The sequence below is a fragment of the Lipophrys pholis genome, assembly GCF_963383615.2.
Source record: "Lipophrys pholis genome assembly, chromosome: 4".
NCBI lineage: Eukaryota > Metazoa > Chordata > Actinopteri > Blenniiformes > Blenniidae > Lipophrys > Lipophrys pholis.
The window spans coordinates 2265160-2286570 of record NC_137637.1 but is presented as its reverse complement, the minus strand read 5'-3'; the positions used below and the strand labels follow the sequence as shown (position 1 = coordinate 2286570).

At 42.6% G+C, this 21411-nt stretch overlaps 1 protein-coding gene across 1 annotated transcript; it reads right to left on the bottom strand.

Moving 5' to 3' along the window:
• Window positions 1–9816: 9816 nt before the first annotated feature.
• On the bottom strand, window positions 9817–20616 carry abraa (actin binding Rho activating protein a). Its single transcript, XM_080462244.1, has 2 exons — window positions 19687–20616; window positions 9817–12103 (listed from the first exon to the last, which is right to left on the bottom strand). Exons 1-2 carry the CDS (start codon window positions 20323–20325, stop codon window positions 11666–11668), a joined length of 1077 nt encoding a protein of 358 aa, XP_080318370.1. The 5' UTR covers window positions 20326–20616; the 3' UTR covers window positions 9817–11665.
• Between the last annotated feature and the right edge of the window lie 795 nt (window positions 20617–21411).

The following is a 21411-nucleotide window of genomic DNA, read 5'->3' as shown; positions in this document are numbered from 1 at the left end:
TTCTTTTCAAGGATTGCAATTGGCAGTCATGGCTTCATGCTTCTCGTCACACTGCCCCCTAGAGGTCTGGGTGCTCATAGCAGCTCTGAACCAGGTGACTATGCAGGTTTTTTGTAAATGTAGAGGGGGATATATCCGGTTTTTTTTAAATCGCAGGTACGTGTAAACGTGGCCTTAATCTAATCTTGCCGTAGAGGCAAAGCTGAGCAGTCTGTCTGTTTTTGCAGAATATAACCTTAAAAAAAACGAAGTAAAATAGTCAAAAACTCTTCTGTTACCAGAGCTAAAATCATCCATATCTTTTTTTATTTCCACTGAAGTTCTCCTCATTAGGAAGAAGGAGATCGCTGTTGGTGTCCTTTTTTTTTTTTTTTTTTTTTTAGAGTGACAGTGTTTGTTTCCAGACATATCGGCTCATGTTTTCTCCCGGGTGGACGAGGCGGAATATGAGAGGGACGGTGCTGAAACGCTTTCCGGGTGGATCCCAAAAGCAACACATCTCCTAAGCCTTCCTCCTCCAGATCCTCTACATCCAAAACCTCCAGGGAGCTCAGGCCCCGTTTCCACGGCAACCACTTCAAGTGAAAACGCAAAGCTTTCATTGCGTTCTCCAGGTTGAACACAAGGCTTTTCTGGAGTTTGAAAAACGTTGCCATTGAAACATGAAAATGCTAAAACGATGTTTTCACTTGAAACGTTGTCGTTGTGCGACTTTATATTTCAGTCACTTCTTTAACTTTTTCCCCCAAATATAAATTTTTATTCCTTGATTGTAATAAAAACTTCCACAGCCTTAAATATTCATCTCTGAATCACAACCTGATGCCTTTTTGAGGACATCTGAGCCGCTATCGTACATTCAGGAGGTGATGCTTTGGTTTTGGGACACCACAATGATATTCCGATGTGACATGTGCAGCAAATGGAAGCAATGCTCACTGGAAGTGTGTTTTTATCCAGTGTTTGTTTCCTCGTTCAAGTTTCTTCTGCAGTGGAGCAAATTACTTTGAGTTTAAACTCAAGATACAAATACTTTTCAGCAGAATTTTTTGACGATATTTCCAACTGAATAAATGTAAAAACACGGAGCAGATTTAAAGCCTCAGTCCTGAATCCTTTCAGAAAACTTGATTTATTTCCTTTTACTCTACTTTTGAAATCCAAAATTAACTTCTAAGACTCTAAAGTTAGTTACTGAGACTATAAGGCTCAGTTTACGTGGCAACGATTACAGGTGAAAACACAAAAACTTTCGTTAAGGGGTCTGTTGCCATGGAAACGTGAAACTTCTCTGAAATGAAAAATTATGTCAGAGAAGTGATTGTGTGAACGGAGCCTCAATCTCAATGCGAGGGGGAGATTACAGCTCTTCCTCATGATCTTAAATGACATTTATCTGATGTGATTTGGCTTTAATAGTCATATAGTGACATAGATAAAACATAAAATAAAATACAAATTATAATAATATTAATGATATAATTTTAATATCACTGCTATTATTATTGCAAATTTCAACCGAAACTCGTAAAAAAAATTATTTAAATGTGTCATTGTGTGAACACTCTGCTTCTAAAGCAGCCCTGAAATTCACAATAAATCTAATTTTGAGCTTCAAGAAAAGAAAAGAAGCACAACAGGGAGAGAGTGGCTTCATAAGCAGGTGTGAGCAGCTCCAGATTCAAACATTAATCGGAAGGATTGATTTTATTCCACAATCTCGTGTGCGTTGCTTCCATCTGTCGCTCGTGTTTTCCTGCCTTGAAGACCTGAATGTGACCAGACGAGAGGCGACTTTAGTTTCATTCACCGCACCGTCGTTTCAAAGTACATTTGCAGATTATTTGGCAAACAGTTCTATTGTTGAGTAAATGCACAATCTGGTGTGTTGTTCTTCTATTCCAGCTGTCAATAAAATAGTTTAACTCCATCATTCAATGGTCTGACGTGATTTTTGGCGGCAGGAACTGTTTTGATCTGCGCCCGCCGTGCAGACGCTTCCGGGATTGTTTCCATGTGAAAAAGCGACGCAGCTGCTTTTCACAAGGGGAATAAAGCGATTTCATAGCAAACGTTATTTCCACTCAGGGTGAATTATTCAGGACTCATGCTGAGTTTGGCCAAAAGAGTGAAATCAACCATGTCATATTATGGGAATGGATTCATTCATGTTGCTCATGTTTGGAAACAAGTTATAAAGTGCTTTAGTCTCAGTCCAGCTCTGCTTTATTCCTCATCAACCAATCAGAGCAAAGGAAACATGGGGCCATTTCAGATCCATCATTGATTGACAGGAAGCACTTTTACTTATTCTGAAAAACAGCTGGTTTGAAATGCAGATGCACAAAATGGAAATAAAACAACAAAAAAAACACGAGTTGGGCTCATTTGGTGTGAATTAGGAGGAAAGAGAAAGAACATTATTATTTAGAAGAACAAATCTCAAAGTCCAAATATGTTAACATCATCTTCAATTAAATTAAGTTTCATTTCAATTCACTGCAAATTATTTGGCACCTGCCAAGATTTAAAATCTTATTTTTAGACATGATAGATAATGTCACTTCTTTTTAAGTAATTTACTTATTTTTTATGTTGTATGTTGTATGTGTGTGCATACATACATGTGTGTCCCGATCACACTTTTTGGCCCCCGATACCGATCCGATTTTTCAGAATTGAGTATCGGCCGATACCGATACTTTCCCGATCCGATACTTGCATTGCTATTGCAAATATACTCAATAGTCTATTTTTGGAGCAACTAAGGTGTCTGAAGCTAAAAGCACTATTGGCTGAAGCTTTGTTTAGCAAGAAATTATTGTAAAACTCATTTGTTGAATCAAAATTCTTCTCAGAGTGACTTAAGAACTTATTTAAACTTCATTCAGTCATAACAACAACAGAACCAATTACACTCTGCAGTCTTGTATCTCTTATTTATGTTAACTTAAACAACTTCACCTGGATTTTGTGGCAAATTAAAACATTTTTTAAAATGAAACCCAGTGAATCAGTTTGACATATAAACTATAAAAAACTACAACATAAACAGTATTCAGTAAAACCAATCAGAAGAACCCAATTCCACTTCAAAGTGTCTTTGACTGGTTGGGTTGAAAATAAGTCCTAAAAAAGTGCAAATACAATAATAAAAATAAATAAATAAATCTTAAACATAAATGCTCTGAGGCTCCAATGTAACTTCTTTGTGTAGTATATTTCAGTTTAACTTAAAGCAGGATGAGAGGTTTGACCTAAATTGTCACAAAACATTTACATTTCAATGTGAATTATAAACACTTAATTCTACTTCAAAGTGGTAAAACCTGTTTGACAAAAGTAGTCTGAACATGGTTCTCTCAAAAACTTATTCAGAATACGATCTTTTTCCTCCCTGGCCTTCTCCCAAAAAACTTCCGTCCTCACCTCACTATGAACACGGCTCAACACGAGGCTTCAGGGCATGTAGTACACATGCCAGGCCTTTAGGGGCGCTGTGACTCACCAAACAACAAAAACGCAGAAGAAGACAGACCAAATAGAAATTTAGAAGTAGACTTCAACATATAAACACATAAACCAATATATATAACTCTAGTTTTATAGGTCTATGGCCCCGCTCCGCCTGCTTCTAGCTTCTGCAGCTCGACTGGAGCTTGTAGTCCCTGATTGTTGGGGTTGTTAGGTGACGTTGCGGACCGCAGTGGGGGGAGGGGGAGGAGGGGGGCGATAACGTCATCTTTTTTCTATGGATGATCGTCTTTGCAGGGGTTTGAGAATCTAACCACTCTGGGACTCGTGTTAAAAAAAAACGTCTTTGGGCTCCTAAAACACGCCTCGTGTGGATGATAGGCCAAAAACAGCTGGTTTAGGTTAACCGGTTTCCTGGTGTGGACGTCCCCTGAGCGTACTCCACCGCATGTTTACTTTTTAGATGTCTAATCAAATTAGTTGTGTTAAACGAAGCTCTGGTGCTCCACCTCTCGGGACTGTGGCGAAGCAAATAGTACAACTGGCCGCTGGACTGGTTTGGTTGTCGACCTTAAAATACCTCCAGACTGCTATATATATATATATATATATATATGCTGCTGAGAGAGGTCATTTCACCAGTTCTCGGTAATTTTCTTCTCAAATATAGTGTTTATATCTTATATTTGTGCTCCACCTTTTTTGCAGTGTAGAGCTAAATACAACACAGTCATTTCAAGGAACTTTTACAATGAAAAACTAGCCAACCTACATGAACAAGTAGACGAGACGGAGGAAAGAAAGACTCACTTTTCACAAGAAGAAACTTGCAGAACCACTCAGAGGTGGAGATCTGCTGTTCCTGTTTCGGGGTGATGAGATAGAAGGAGAGGACAGATTGACCAATAAAATAAATGGAAACACCAATAAAATCATATTTCAGAAATGAAACGCTGTAGTGAAAATTAAGACCGAAAACTCCCCAGATGAATGAAGACTAAATTATTCTATGTTTCATGGAGTTTACATGTTCTCCCTGTGCCTGCATTTTTTCCCAGGTTTTATTACTTCCACTGTCCAAAAACACGATGGAAGCAATGGATGAGTGATCAGTTATCAGACTTCTTATGGAGTCCACTATCCAGGTAATTCTATTCTATTCTATTCTGTTCTATTCTATTCTATTCTATTCAACTTTATTTCTGAAGAGCCAAACACATTTCAAGGCACTTTTACAGAGAAAACCCAACAATTCCACATCAGTAAGTAGAGGAGACGGAGGAAAGGAAAAATAACTTAAGATGGATGAAAACTAGAAGGAAAATCAGGTTTTAATCTGAATTACAGCTTCAATCAAGAACTGAAAGTCTCTTTTCTTGCTTCTTAAACCATTTTATCCTTTTTTTCCGGGTTCATATCATTGATTTAAGTATGTTTTTGGCATCGTCACTTTATTGGATTTACTTTCTGGAACTTTATTGTCTGCAATCCTCTTCAGAGATAAAGGAGAAAATTAAAGAGGAGGAAAAAAGAGGAGGCACATTTGATGAACAATGAGGAGAGATGGAGGGTAAACGTGAAGCTGGAAACAGAAGGAGAGAGGACGTCCAAGTTCAAAGTATTAGCCAGTCTGTCTGGATTCAGCAATACTGCTTCTTCTCATCTCCATCACCCCACCCCCCTCTCTCTCTCTCTCTCTCGCTCTCTCTATACCTTCTTTTTCCTCTCTAGTTTCTGTCTTTCCATCTTTCTGTTTCAGTCTGGTTTCCGTCTCTGGCAGACTCCCTGAAGACCAAACTGATCAGTTTGTATTAAGGTTGGTCTCTCTCTCTCTCTCTCTCTCTCTCTCTCTCTCTCTCTCTCTCTCTCTCTCTCTCTCTGTCTTTTACAGACACACACAGAGCAGTTGCGTGACAGGAAGACAGGTCACACGAGGCACACACACACACACACACACACACACACACACACACACACACACACACACACACACACACAGACACACACACAGGAGCATGACTTGCATGCACATGCGCAGACCGAGACATAGAAGAATCCCACAGAAACAAATTCACACTCTATAATTGGTCGAAGCAGCAGGAATCCTTCTGATGTAAATTGAGACATAAATCATTTTCTCCACGGAGGAAATCAAAGACGCAAACAACAGCTTGGTAAAACACCGGCACCATCGAGGAAGGAGTTCCACCTCTTAGCCTCTCTAGCGCCCCCTGCTGCTCCTCTCTCCTGTAATCTCACACCTTGAGAATGAAGACTTTAGAACCGAATGCCTCAAAGCATGTTTGGTCTTTAGTTTTTCTGGGAATATTTTAATTCTCCTTCTTTGTTGTTCTTGTTTCTTACTTTTGAATGGATTTTTTCCCCACTTCTGCACCAGTTATTCTGCTTTTGAATATCTTCTTCTCTTCACCTTTCTGTATTAATCTGCATTTTAATCACCACTTTGGAAACTGCTTTGTTGAATCTTGGCCCAGCAGGGCCACCGTCCTGTCCTGCCTGTTTCCAGTGACTTCCTGCTCCAACACACCTGAATCCAGTTAACTTGTCTCGTTATAATCAGTCGTGTTGAAGCTCTCACACGTCAGAAGGTCTGCAGCCGTCTGAGACGCGACTAGAAGTCTCTGGTAGAAAGAGTTTATGTGACCATCTTTCAGGGTCCAGATTTGATCTTCTGATCGTGATTCGTTCCTGTAAAACTGATGTTGCCAACCTGTTTTCTTTGAAAATGCCTCAGATTGGCAACACAAAAATCAGATCTTGTTCTGGCAGAAAGAACAAGATCGCACATATAAGTGGCTAAAATGATTGGCGAACATCTCACTGTCCTCCAGCCGTTACGCTCCACAGCTCAGATTGAGGGCCCGTTTCAAAAACGTTTTCAAGTGGACTTCACGCTCTCATCCATCCGTTGTCCTGCACATCTCAGCGCATATCTAATCAAGTCAATTCGACGTGTTCATATGTCTTCTCAGGCCACATTTCCACGTACACGGCTATTTAAAAAAACAGTGATATTTCTCTGCGTTTCTTGCATTTACACAGAAACGCAGCTACGACTCACCACAAAAGATGATTCCTGAAAACTGTGGGCACAGTGGCGATTTAGGCCCCGTTTACACAACAACGAATTAGAGTGTATCCGCAAAACTTTCTTCACTTTTGGGGGGTCCGTTTACACGGCACCAGTTTGCGGATGCACTGTATCCACAAAGTTTTTAATCCGGCTCCCAAGGTGGAAAGATTCTTTCACGGCGCAAATCCCTCCTGCAGAGACTGATGGAGGCTACAGAGCCTGTTACTGTGCATCTCTCCCTCCCTCCTGCTCATCCAGTTGTAAACAAACATGGCGGCCGCATAGTGGTACGACTCGCGGTCCATATTCTAGTTTTATTGTCCAGATCAGTAGTTTATTAGTTGAGACTCTCCCTGATAGCATCCGATGTGTCATCAGTCCATGCGGATGTCAGGTTCTCTCCATTTTTTTTCACGTTTATAGTGTTTTGTTCTCTGCACACACGTCTCTGTGGTTTCATTACAAAATCAAGCAACAGCGCCCTCCAGCGGCCCGGCATACTAACTACATCGTTGTCTCTGTGTCCACTGCTGCAGTGTAAACACACTCCATTTTTTTAACAGATTAGGTGTTGTCACGTGAAACGTTGTCATGTAAACAGGGCCTTAGTAAAACTCTCCGTTTGCATATCAACGGAGGTGTTCAGAGATTTAAATCACAATTTGTGACGTTGGGTACATCTGAATATTCCCTCCTTTCTCCTTTCCTTAACCCCATTGGTGACGTCACGGGGTTAAGGAAAGGTGTTAGGAGACTTCTTAAAGGAGTTAGGGAAAGGCGATCACGTTATGACAGTTGAGCCGCACTTCCACTAGGTGGCGGAATAATAATGCGATGGCGGCGAATGTGAGTGACATCGTGGTAAAAAAACTACACATTTCTGAAAATGGAGTATATAAAGGTGATTTCTACCACTGATATAATGTCAAATATCTCAAGGTTTGAATGTAAATCAAAGGAAAAGAGGAACTAAAGTGAAACAGCTACCAGATGAATAAAGAACCAATCAAAAGGCTGCAAAAAAAGTTTACTTTACTGTGATGGTTCTACAACATCCAGAAAATTCCTAGTTGGGATCTGGGTTCTAGATGATTTCAAGTTGTTCAAGGTAGATTATTGCTTTGGTAACTTACATGATCTGCTCCATTTTCAGTCATCCTGAGTTTCTCTGAACGCTCCGATGAGCCAATCCCTTTAAATGTTACTGCCTCAAAGAATTGTGGGGCATCATGATCTGGTCTCCTTTGGTAAAGGAAGCATCACCTTAGTGAGAATTAGAACGTTCCTCATCATGGCTGCCACTATCACTTCCCGGGTTAAGGAGGAGTAGATAGGAAAGGAGATAGGAGGGACTATTAGGATGTACCCCTTGTGTTTTTTTTTACGTGATTCTAATTGGCTATCATGGCTTCATGCTTCTCGCTACACTGCCCCCTGCAGGTCTGGCTGCTCATAGCAGCTCTGAACCAAGTGTATATGCAGGTCCGTGTCAATGTTTTTTTCTGTCAGCGTAGAGGAGGAAATATCTGTTTTTGTAAAAACCCAGGTACGTGTAAGCGTGGCCTCATACAATTCCCCCGTTCTCCTCATGACTTCATCTTACTAGGAAGTCTCCTGATTGTCTGTCCTGATGGAGCTTCTACCCACTGCAGAGGTTTTCTATATCGTTTGGACTCCGAGCAACTTGGAAGAGAAAAACGTTATGGTAGATTTGCCAGAACATACAGATGACTGAGTGATTTTGAAATATGCCGTCTTCAACGTTACTGTCTGTATTTGACCAGACTTGTGACAAAATATTGTCTCTCTTTGGCAAGTCCATATTGAAAAATATGACAATGACTCTATATGGATGCCAAGCTTGATTTATGGTTATTTAAAAGTTTGTATGTCTGGTTCAAATATACTTCAAATAACCATTATCCTTCATCATGTGTGAAACCAAAATTGGCTTCATGCCAGTCACAATAATGTATTATCTTTTATAGTTTTATTACATTTTACTTACAGGAGATCACTTCAGTCTTGACTGTTAACCCCCCGCCCCCTTGCCCCGCTCTCTAGCCATCTACATCTGCCTGCAGTGTCTGGCCCGACAGCCTCGAGTCCACGCAGGCCTTAAGCTGTATCAGTTCAGCATCAGCGATTGCTTAACGGCTTCTGCATGAACTTCCAGCAACTTCCCCCGAGGATTCTTTGATTTAGCGACTGCGAAACATTTCAGAGAGAGTAAGTCCATGATTCAGTGTAACTGTGACAACAGAAAAGCCTCCACGAAACCACAGCATTAAACCCGCCAGATAGAAATGTGAAGTTGAATCTGATGTACAGATTCCTCTTGAAGTGGAAAAGTTAAGGATCTTTGTTCTGTGGTATCAGGTGTGGACCTGCGCTCTAAGGGCGTGAAGTTTCAGAGTCCGACGGTTTTTCTGGTTCTGCAGCTTTCTTCCTGTGTAAATAGAGTTTTTTTCTTACCACCTCTACTTGCTCATGTGGAATTGTGGATTTTCTTTGTGAAAGTGTCTTGAAATGACTGTGTTGTGTCTGGTGCCCGAGAAATAAATTAAATTAAGTAAACAGGGCGAGTTACTGCTTAGTGAATCCAAACTCTATCAAGATCCATTATAACCATCTGCCTATTACAGGTTCTGCTGCAGAAACAGGCCAGACCCATCGAGACATGGACAGCAGATCCTTGAAGTTCTAGAACTTACCGTGAGCGAGTGATTGTAGGACTTCTTGTTTGTGCAACTCATCCCACAGATGCTCGATCGGATTCAAGTCTTGAAAACTCGGAGGACAAAGCTTAGATGATTGTGTCAGAGTAACATCCACCAGGTTTCCAGATTTCTGTGAAAATATCAACATTTTCATTGCATATTCTCTTTTGCCACAACAAATAAAAGCTTTAAAGTTTAAATTTAAAGGTTATTATGGCACTATTTCAGGGCACTGGCTCACTCAAGATGAACCTGAGCTCATATGAACTAACATGAGTTTTACACTCCGGGGCTAGACATTTCTAACTCGCTTAATTTCTCGTATTTCTCAGTTTTTCAGCTTCTAGGAAATCGTTTTTGAGGACAACATTTCAACTTGCTACCTGATATGTACCATATAGAGATAATCAGTGTTAATCAGTTCACCAGTAAGCGGTCATAATGTTATGGCTGATTGGTGTCGTATTTGAATATGCATTCATTCTACTGCATGCAGCCTGCGATACGGGTGACAATAAGCCAAACAACTTGTTTGCAGCACTTTTATTAGACATGAATTCAATGTTTTTTTAATTCAATTTCAAATGATTAGAACAGAAAAGTCAAGCAAATTTGACTATCGTCTCATTTATTTCACTTTATCTCACAATACAACAATTGCAAACAATGTCTAAAATTATGACTAAAAAAACATTTTAAATACACAAGCAAGTGAATTAAAGAAGGTTTATGGACAAAAACAAAGAAAAAAAAAACATCTTTGCTTACTGTATTTGTTTATCAGTGTTTGTGGTGGATGTAAGAAACACCTGTAAAAGTTTCTTCTTCTGCAGCTTGACTTGTAATTCCAGCCTGGCGGATCAATCCTGCAGCATGTAGCCTGCAGCATAGCTGACATGGTGAGCATGGCTAACATGCTAAAGATAGCTTCCCGTCACCTCGTGACCCGTCAGGCACTTGAAAAGAACTAAAAGGTCTCGGGTGAGAGTGTTGCCCTGAATCTGTGACGGCTCGTGTGGCGTATCGAGGAGGAAAAACTCTGTTCCTAGAAATACAGTACACACAGTTGATGTACAGCCTCCATGTGTACAGTCCTGTTCCAGTTAAAAATATTTCTGGGGGATTTTCTTCCTGTGTTCTGTACATGTTGCTCCACATTTCACATTTATCTCAAAGTTACTGGTTTTTTGTCAATGGATTCTGATTTTTTTTTTGTTTCATAAAATAAAGAAATCAGTATATTTCAGCTATCTTCAGCTTCCACAAATCTAAAATAAAACTGATTGAAGACAGACTCAAAAAAAAGTATAAATCATTCTGTATGTGGATGATATTCGCCTCTACAGCCGGATTGTGGATGGATCAGGCCCCGTTTACACAACTTGTTCAAGCTAAAATGCAAAAATTCCTAGCGTTTTGGGGGTCTGTTTACACGACAATGGTGGTCAGAGTCTGTGTCCATGGAGATGGGAGAAAAATGCAACTTTTCTGAAATGTCGTACAAAGAGTTGTTCTGCACATGCTCAGTAGATGGACAATCAGAAAAATGTTTTCTCCATACTGGGAGTACCCTGTCCTCCTATTGTTAATATTTATAGCATCTTGTTCTCTGCAGCGTGTGTGTGTGTGTGTGTGTGTGTGTGTGTGTGTGTGTGTGTGTGTGTGTGTGTGTGTGTGTGTGTGTGTGTGTGTGTGTGTGTGTGTGTGTGTGTGTGTGTGTGTGTGTGTGTGTGTGTGTGTGTGTGTGTGTGTGTGTGTGTGTGGTTTCATTAGAAAACAACCAATAGCACCCACTAGTGGCCCGACAGGAAAACTACGTTTTCACAGTTTCTGCCGTTTCCGTGGAAACTGATATTATTGCTTTGTAATCACGAAACTTTTCTGAAACGAAAATGCAGAAACGATCAACAGCTGTCGTGTATCGTGTAAACAGGGTCTCAGTCTTACAGAGTAGAGTGATTGAAATTGTGTTGTAAGTTTCAACTGCACATCATGTAAATAGATGCAAAGATCCTCTTGCAGTCAATAAACTTTACTTTGTCTCAAACTATTCCACCTTTTAGAAAAATTTCTGAAAAACTCTAAAGGACTTTTCTTACAGAAATTTTGCAATAAAGTATATTTTTTCATTTTTCGTCTCTGAACCTGAAGAACAATATAAATCATGCTGAGAAAAGCCTGAATTTTTCCCCCTGAAGCTCTCTACTTTCTCTTAGAAGAGACCTGCATCACACTTTCAAAACCGGCTGACAGAAATATGCCTTAAACGCAGCGCTGGATCTGCGCTTTCCTGCCCAATAAATCTACATTTCCTGTATCTAAGTTACATCTCGATTTCCCTCGAGGTGTGAAAGACGTCCGTCACCCTGCCGCCATGTTAATCCCTCAGCGTGATGAGGACGTCGTCGTCTTGTCCTTTCCACAGCATCTCCCCCTCGAAGTCCAGCATCTTGTGTTTGCGGCAGCGCAGCAGGATCCCCACCACTTTGTCCGAGATCTTGACGTAGCGGTCGAAGAGCCGACCGAAGGAAATGACGGTCTGGCCCTCCTGGTCCGTGAGGCCCATGTCCCTGATGATCCACACCATCTCCTCCATCTCCCTGTGGATGTGTTTGTGGGCGCGGTCGCCCCGCGCCGCCGTCTTGGAGCCGTCTTTGGGGCGGCCGTAGCCGTCGTCGCCCTTGCGGAGGCGCTGTGACATGGCGTACTCTTGGTCGAAGTCCTCGCTGAAGGGGTTGAGCTTCTGGCCTTCCAGGTGCTGCTCGGACCACTGCTGCCAGCGGCTCTTGATGTCGCTCGTGGTGACGATCTTGATCTGAGGATAAAACGGGGAGAACCTTTGAATATGAGGGAAAAAAAGCTACGTGAGGCCTGAAGATGCTGTTTAAATCATGAAAGAACAGATTGAGCTTTTACTTTGTAGGTGATTTACTATGAGTGACATGATGGTAAATATGAGAATCCTGATGCAGGTTTCGACTGTGTTGACATGAAAACCATCAGCTGGAAACGGTGTCTGCAATAACTTGTTATTGGGCTTTTTCACAACCTTAATGTTGACATCATCATTAGATTCAGGTATCCTGAAGCAGGTAGAGAACTAAAACATGCAGGACAGGGGCTCCCGAGGACCGGGGTTGGAGACCCCTGATCTAGAGTGACTGAATTGAGTGCTGTGCTCCTTTAAGCAATAATTCAAGTAATTTCAGATGTAGAACATCACAACTGGACATTATTCAGCGAGCCTTCGATATTCATCAGGGCAAATGCAGAACATGGATGGTTTGTTGGGTTTCTCTCGTTAAAAACACCTTCAAATTGTATGTGGTGCTATATAAATGAAGTTGAACGGAATTGTTATTGTTGCGTTTCTGTCTGACTCAGTCCATCAGTTTGTGTTTATTTTCATTCATCTTCTCCCACTTATCCATTTCAGGGTCGCAGGGGTGGCAGTCTGAGCACCGTCACCCAGATCACATTGCACTGATTAAGAACTGCAGGTGGTGAGCCCACGGGAAGGTGGCGCCCGGCATGGGACATGAACCCTCTACATGAGATTGTGAGTCTCATGCTCTACCAACTGTGCTAGCTAGTGCACATGCAGTGTAGCTGAAAACTGTCTTTTCGTTACCACGGACACGCAGTATTTTCAGTGACTCTGAGCACCATTGTGTAAATGGACGCTCAAAACTCAACAAAACCTTAGCGTTTTCCATTGAACACAGCGTCGTAGAAACACGACCTCCTCGCTGAGGATTTCTCTGGTTCCAGTCTGGGGAGTGTTTCTGTACAGTTTGTATGTTCTAGCAATGCGTGTGTTGTTTGTTTCCAGGTCCTCCGGTTTCCTCCCTCTTGAGGAAAGTCGTTCTCTATAATTGTCCTCGGATCTGTCCTGTGGTGGGCTGGTGACCTTTCTAAACTGTGACCTCACTCAACCTCCTGTCACCTGGAGATGGATAACTCAGCCTGGATGACAGGCGGATGTTCTAAGAGGCACCGACAGGAACAGAAGGTCTCCTGGATCACTAGATCACAAACTTTTTTCCTTGAAGTTCCCACCGATAGCCCTCCAGTGTCTTTTTTTAAAAGCGTGCAAATGTAAATTTGGCAACTTGGAACCTGAAATAATCTGCACTGACCTTCTATCTTTACATTAACGCTGATAAATGACAGTCTTCTATAATGTCTCCTCCAGTTGGTGACATTGATCCTCAGCTTGGCATTTGCTTTTAACTGTGTGTGTGTGTGTGCGTGTGTGCGTGCGTGCGTTTGCGTGCGTGCATCTAAAATCATACTGCTGCTATATAAAAATGTGTTTACTGATTTAACTAAACGTACCATATAGTTCCCAATAGACGTGCAGCGTAAGGAACATGTGAGCACGAGTCAAAACATTTTGTGAAATACGGGAATTACATGTGCCTTTGTTGACATGGAAGTAGTTCTACAAACCGTGCACTCACACTTTATGGAAGCCTGTTATGGCGAAGAATCAGAGTGTGCTGTTTAAGAACACGACGAGGAGGACAGATTAGCTGGGAAGTCTTGAAAGACGGTGGTAAGAATAACATTTCAGTGAAAAGCGCCCCCCCCCCCCCCCCCCCCATGTCTATAGCATATGTATATAACACAGTTTATAGCATGTATACATTGTTCTCTGATGTATGTGTGTGGTTTCATTACAAAAACTAAGAACAGCACCAACTAGCGGCCCAACATGCTAACCACATGGTTTTCAGTGTTTTTGCCATTTTCTTGGAAACAGATATCGTTTTCAAATTGTTGCCGTTTAAAAGCAAAACTTTTCTGAAACGTTGTCGTGTAAAAGGGAACGAGTGCAGCTGCTCTGTCAGGTCTTTATTTGGATTTGTTGTGCCACTAAAACTACGACTGTGTACTGTTAAATGGCTACACTGATTGTAATTTACAAGTATATATGGTGAAATGTCATTATCATCGTCAACGTCTGGTTCTATTGCAGTTCCAATATTATACATTTAGACACAAAACATGATCTCTTAATTTAAAAAAAATTTTTAATTCTATTTTTTAAATCTCCTCATCCATACCTGTGTTTTTATTCCTCGTTAGTTCCTCTCATGAATGACTTTTTCTTTTGATTTAATCCATTTAAATGGCCTCCACCTCTCCCGGTGTTTTCTGTTTCTTCCCCTTCCTCCTCTTGTTTTCCTCGCCTTGCCAGGCCTGCACATCAGTGTCATCAGATCTCTTTGGTATTCTCAGTGGAAAGTGAAGACTCGACACTGAGGGACCTGCCACAAAAACTCAGTGAAGTGCTAAAGCTGCTGATTCTCATGTTTTCCTCTTATGTTTGTTTTCCTCTCAGCTTTTTTTAGATCAGCTGTCGATCCGTAAATATAATTCACGTTATTGCAAAGCATGATTAGAATAGGCTGCAGATTCAAAGCGCCCCCCGCTCTGCGGTTCAGCTTCACAAAGCCGCGGACGCTCAGCCTCGTTTGATTTAAAGATGGACGCCTTTAATGTTTCGCTCCACTCTCATGTGTGTCACACCCAGCTGCAGCACACAGTTTGATTTTCGCAACAACAAGAACAAAAAAAAGAGCCGGATGAATGCTACCTGCTCTACATCAAACCGCAGAGCGGGACAGAGGAAAAACACCTGACAAGCCGGAGAAGAGAAAGGAACATCCAGAAGTCTGGGAGATTCTGAAGGATTTGCAGGAAATAAACCAAATCTGCTGTTTGTTTGCACACAGATCAAAATATTGAAACAGTATGAGGCTGATCGTTGCCAAGAAATCTGCACTACTGTGGAATCAAATTCACATTAACATGATTTTTAGCACATTTTGGCTCCGGAATCATCTCAATTTTAATTTTTTTTGCATTAATGTGTTTCCTGCACATTTGATTCATTTGTAGAGATTATGATAAACAAAAAAACAAAAAAAAAAACGATGTGTGTCAGATGTTTATTTTAAGTCAGATTTAATTCAAAGTCTTGATTGTGAATTTCTTTTCAAGAAAAACCTCCTAATTCTTTTAATTCTTTCCACTGCTTCTCATCACTGTAGAATTTGAAGTATTTTTTCTACTGACATTAACGAGACGAGTGTAACCGTCCATCTTCTAGTTGATCCCGGCTGACGGTGAGTGAAGGCAGGTCAGCAGTAAATCACTAGGCGAACAGCAACACGTGCACACACACACACACACACACACACACACACACACACACACACACACACACACACACACACACACACACACACACGTGGGACATTCAGGCCCCGTTTACGTGACGTTCCAAGTGAAAACAGATTGTTTATGTGTTTTTGTTACACAAATCACTGAAAGAGCAGAACGCTGACAATGATGTAGTTTGAATGTTAGGCCACTAGTAGGTGCTGTTGTTTGTTTTTGTAATGAAACCACATGCAGCAGAGAACATTCATTCATTCATTCATTTTCTTCCGCTTATCCGTTTCCGGGTCGCGGGGGTGACAGTCTGAGCACCGTCACCCAGATCACATCGCACCATTTAAGAACCTTCCTGCAGGTGGTGAGCCCACGGGAAGGTGGTGCCCGGCGTGGGACACGAACCCACTACATGAGATTGTTAGTCTCATGCTCTACCAACTGAGCTAGCCAGGGGACCCGCAGCAGAGAACAATGGGCTCTAAACATTAACAATGGGAGAACACAGACATTCTAGTGGACACAACATGGATTGTTATCACGATTGGCCAGCTACTGAGCATGTGCAGAACAACTGTTTACTATGGTTGTGGTGCTCATGTGCAGTAGCAGTATTTCTACTTTTCCCACAGAGACAGAGACCCGTTGTTTTAAAAAAAAAAGTTGTGTATTCGCCTGTTGACACGACAACGAAGTCAGAGCACCGTCACAATGTTCCATCTTGTGAACCGTTTTCAAAAAGTTGTGTTTTCAGTGGCTCTGAGCACCGTTGTCGTGTAAACAGGCCCTAAGATTTATCAATGAACCTTCAAATCAATGTTTCTGGACTGATGAAGGGAACTGGAGAACATGCAAAATAACTGTCTGCACTTGTATCCAGCATGTGTATTATTGATACTGGCTCGTCTCTCAATCTTAAGGTTGCCGGTACGATTCCCGATAACCCCAAACTGCTCCCAGTAGATGGACTGAGCACCTTTATTGGGAGCTTCCTCCATGTGTATGAATGTGATTAAAAAAATAAATCGCTTTGGGGACTGATCACGTGGTGAACAAGCACCATCGAAGTGAAATCTATTGACCTATTGATTGGTAGCATCGCCTGTTTCATCAGTTTTTGAATATTTTAAATGTTCTTTATAAATCTGAACCTAAATCACACACATTACAAAGGCAAAATCATGACAGGTGCACAGCATGGTAATGAAAGTAAGAAGCAAACGTGTCAGTTTGGTGTTTCCTCTGTAACCCCCCCACCCCCACCCCCCACCCCCCACCCCGCTCCTCGCCTGCTGGCTGTTCCACCTGAAGGTCAGGTTAGAGGAGCACGTTGCAGCCAGTGACTATATTTATTTACATATATTCCATCGCGAGGCGGTCCAGAATGTGCTTTTATGAGTGCGTGTTGGGAGGAGGGAAGGGGGTGGGGGGTTGTTGGGGTTGGGGGGGGGGGGGGGGCCGCCTCCTTTCCCTTTTAAAGGACAGCTTTTAGTAACCGAGTTATGCAACATGTTGTGTCCGCGAGGGACTTGGATTTCTTCAGGTGACATCAAAGGCACTTCTGCTTCAACTTGTTTATTCACGCTGTGCGACTGGTGTGGGAGCACTTACGCTCCACTTTCAGACACTTTTCTTCCTCTCCGTGTCGTTCAGGGACTTCAATGAGAAACTTTTTAAAGGCGCATGATGTCAAATTTAATTTGAGGGGCAGCGTCGAGTCGAACATGAGGCCTGTGGCCCACAAACTGCCTGCAACAGGGACCAGGCTGGTCCAGGATGATAATGTGACTTAACAAATACACATTAAATTGAATTTATAAAAGAGGGCAAGTATATCATTGTTGCTGTTTGGTAAAATTAGCAGACAAAAAACTGCATGGAGATTTTTTTGCACGATATATTTAGCAAATTTATCATGATCATGATAGCAATGGTATAAATGTCTCAAAAGAATATTTGAACTGAACTTCTGTGCAATGTGCAACCGAGCTCCTCAAATTCAACCTCCACCATTAATCACGATTAACTTACAAATGTGCGATTAATCAATTAAATAATTTAACTCACGGACAGATACAAAACAATGTGTATAACAGAACCTCTTGTCGTGCTTTGGTAGTCTGTTTACACGACAACGGTTCCCGGAGCCACTGAAAACGTAACTTTCTGAGAACGTCTTCCAATGTAGAACTTTTCTTATCATGCAAGGAGCATTGAACCAATGAAAACCTTTTCTGAAATGTTCATGACATCAAGAAACATTTTGCTTTACAGAAATCTTGTGAGAAACTAATCTAATTTAGAGAGTTTCCATGTTACAGGTAGTAAACTGTGTCATTTTGGTCAATTAAATGCTTTTCAATCCGTTGTAGTTCATATAAATAACACATAAGGGTATTTATTCACCTTGAAAAGGCTTACAATGTGAAAATACTCTCCTCAGTTTCTGTGTATTCTGTTGAGTGCCCTATAAAGGGTTAAAGCTGCTGGATGAAGCAGTAACTTCAAGTGTCCAATAATAAAACTAAAGATGTTTTGTACCCTGTTAAAAATAATTGAAGTGCAGTCATATCAGGTCACATTAGCTCTTCTCCAAGCAGCTCCACCACAGCACTCAGACTCACAGAGAAAACAATCAAAAACGACCTCTATCACCAAAACCTGAGGTTTGGGCGTCTGCCAGAGAAAAAAGAGCCAAGTGTGCGGCCTCTTCTGTGTGTTTTCACTCGTCTTCCCAACTTTTGAAAGTTACGATAAAACACCCTGAAGCAGCTTCCTTACCTCTGCACTAATACTTTTTCAAGGACGCGCACGAGTATGAGTACTAACCTTCAGCTACTTGCTTGCACCGAGTTCCGTAAGAAGTACTGAGTAAATGCTATAAAGCCTAATTTATTCTTCACACGCAAATGATATCCAAAGGATATGACCAGGTTGACCAGGAACCACCTTTAATAATTTCTACCATGTTGCATCGCTGATGTGTGAGGCCTGAAACGCTTTAGCATTTTGCTCGCCGTCCTGAGCATGAGACAGTTGGGTTTTATGACTTTGTGTCAACATGTCTGCTGCAGCAGGGCAGCGTGCATGTTTTATAAAAGCTCCGGTTTCTATTGAAGCAGGTGGATTTTCCACGATGGGAGCACTTCTGATTTCTGAGTGTGACGCTTGATGACGCAGAGTCTCATCATACTGACGCTTTCCGGTTCCAAGCGGCGCCTATTCAGATGAAGTGGAGGCTCAAATCTAAAGCGTTATGTTGACATATTTTTGTGAGGTTTTGGATTGTATTTGAAATTATACAAGGTACATTTTCTACCAACACTCATGGGAGTAAGGACGCGTTTGCAAATGAGGTCATTTATGTTGATTAATTTAGAAAACTGTATAAGGAGAAGAAGCGTTTCCCTTTGAAGAAACGCCTGCGGTAGCTATTTCGCCGCATGTAACACCTCCATAGTTGACCTTAACTGCACATGCTCATAGAGATGGGCTGCTTGGGGAGCTGCGGGTCAAAGGTCGCACTCAGACCCTGTTTACACAGCAACCCTTCAAGTGAAAACGCATCATTTTTGTGTTTCACGTTTACACTGCAACGTTTTGAAAATGACATGTATTTACACAGAAATGGCAGAAACACTGAAAACAGAGTAGTTTTCCTGTAGGGTCACTAGTGGGGGCTGTTGGTTGCTTTTTTAATGAAACCGCACACACACATACGCGGAGAACAACAAGCTGTGAACATTGACGATGGGAGAACACGGACATTCTGGTGGACAGACGACCGAGCTCGCTGGTAATGAGCGTATCAGTCATGTTTAGCCTGTAGCATCACTGATGTGTGAGCCTGAAACTCTTTAGCATGTAGCATGGAGCATAGAGCACGGCTCAGAGGAGGAGTTAAACTACTGAGCGACATCGTTCTAACTCTGCTGGTCAAAATGTCTCTGGTGATGAAGTTGCTGGTGTACAAACTTTTTTTTTTTTACATAATTTACAGTCTGTCTTACTTTTGTCGTTCTCACTAACTTTAAAGAACCTCCAAACATTTATTTTTTAATGTTGCTATGTCATCATGTTCAAACATGTTTTTCATACAAAGTGTTTGTTCTTCAGAGAACTAAGTCATTGCAGTTTTCCCCGTGGATATTTTTTTCACTCCCTGTTGGGATTTGAACCGTGTTCCCTCGCAGTGACGACTGCAAACCACTGTACCTTTGGTTTGGTGGTCCGGTGTTTGGACAGGATGTCACTATGTTCGGGTTTGGACTCGCTGTTGTCGCTGAGGCTGCCGTCCTCCCCCAGCCCGCTGTCCTCCGTGTCCACGCTGCTGCTCCTGGAGCTCAGCTTCTTCTCCTGGAGCATCAGCTTCCTGTCCTGGATGCCTCCTCCTCCTGCGCTCTGCAGCGCCCTCATCTGGCGCCGCCGTGTCGGCGACTCATTGCCGAAGAATGGCTTGCTCTCCTCTGGCCCGGACTCCATCTTTCCCCGGATGGCGTTTATCAGGTCGTTGCTGCTGCACTCGCTGCGCTTTGGCTGGACCGTCTTGGTCACGGAGCAAGTTCGGATTTTATTCCCGCCGCCACCGCCGCTCTCACCAGCGTCCGCCACGATCACGCGTGGTGTGACGCTCAGCTTCACCACGTGGTTGAGCTCCTTGGCGTCCTCCTCCAGGACGGACGACGGCATCCAGCCGGTCGGGATGGCGTCTTGCTTGTCAGCATGTTCGCTGGCCCAACCCTGCCAGCTCTTGGCTAAGCTGGCCACCATGGCAGCACATTTGATCTTCCGCACGGCTCTCTTGAATGCCTGAGGCTCCTGCGGAGCGACCGTGGAGGTCCCACCACTGCTCATGATCGCAGGATACTAGATGTTTCCCAACTCTGTGGTAGAAGCAGCTCTCAAAATGCCACAAGTCCCGAATAGTGCTCTATAAAAATTCTCTATACAAAAGATCTTTAATGATCTTTTCAAGAAAATCCTGACAAGTCCACTCTTCCAAAGTGAAATCTCCAAATGACCCACGGAAGTTGTTCAGCTTTTATAGCCAGGATGGATCTTCACAGAGACATCCGGCGACGTGTGGATCACCGGCCGGTCAGTGGGTGAGTCGACGGTGTGAGGACTTTGGGATTAATCCCCTCTGGAGCCCCTCCGGCTCCGGGCTGGCCTTTAAATACAGGAGGGTCGTGAAGGAAGTGATGTCTCACCGCGTCCACGTGAGGCATGCAAGTCCGGTGTCAACATTCTTGTTCTGGCACGGCGACACACACACACACACACACACACACACACACACACACACACACACACACACACACACACACACACACACACACACACACACACACACACACACACACACACACACACACACACGGGTGGAATTTGTCCCAGTGGGATCCAGGGAACAGGTGTCCAGTCTTTTTAGCAACTCTGTAGCTCATCAATACAGCGAAACACAAACACGCCTCGGTTCTACGTCGTCCTGCTGAGCATGACAGAGCCTCAGCGTGAGCGCATTGTGTATATTTAGGGGTGTTTTCACTCTGATACGCAACTTACCAGGTATGCTTGGATCACAGCGCCGTCTGTGACTGTGAATTCCTCAAGTGTGGGTCACTTACATTACAAAGCGACAGTTTGGGCTCGTCTGCATGTCTTTGCGTTTGTCGCGGCAGCTATTTAAGATCTGTGTGTGTGTGTGTGTGTGTGTGTGTGTGTGTGTGTGTGTGTGTGTGTGTGTGTGTGTGTGTGTGTGTGTGTGTGTGTGTGTGTGTGTGTGTGTGTGTGTGTGTGTGTGTGTGTGTGTGTTTCAATGTTATGACTTATGCGTTCCGACCAAACTGATGTAAAGTGGGTAAACCAACAGCCTTAGCAAACTCCCAGTGACACTCGTTTGGTCCGCTCCCAGGCATTTGGCAGGTGAGACGTTCCAAA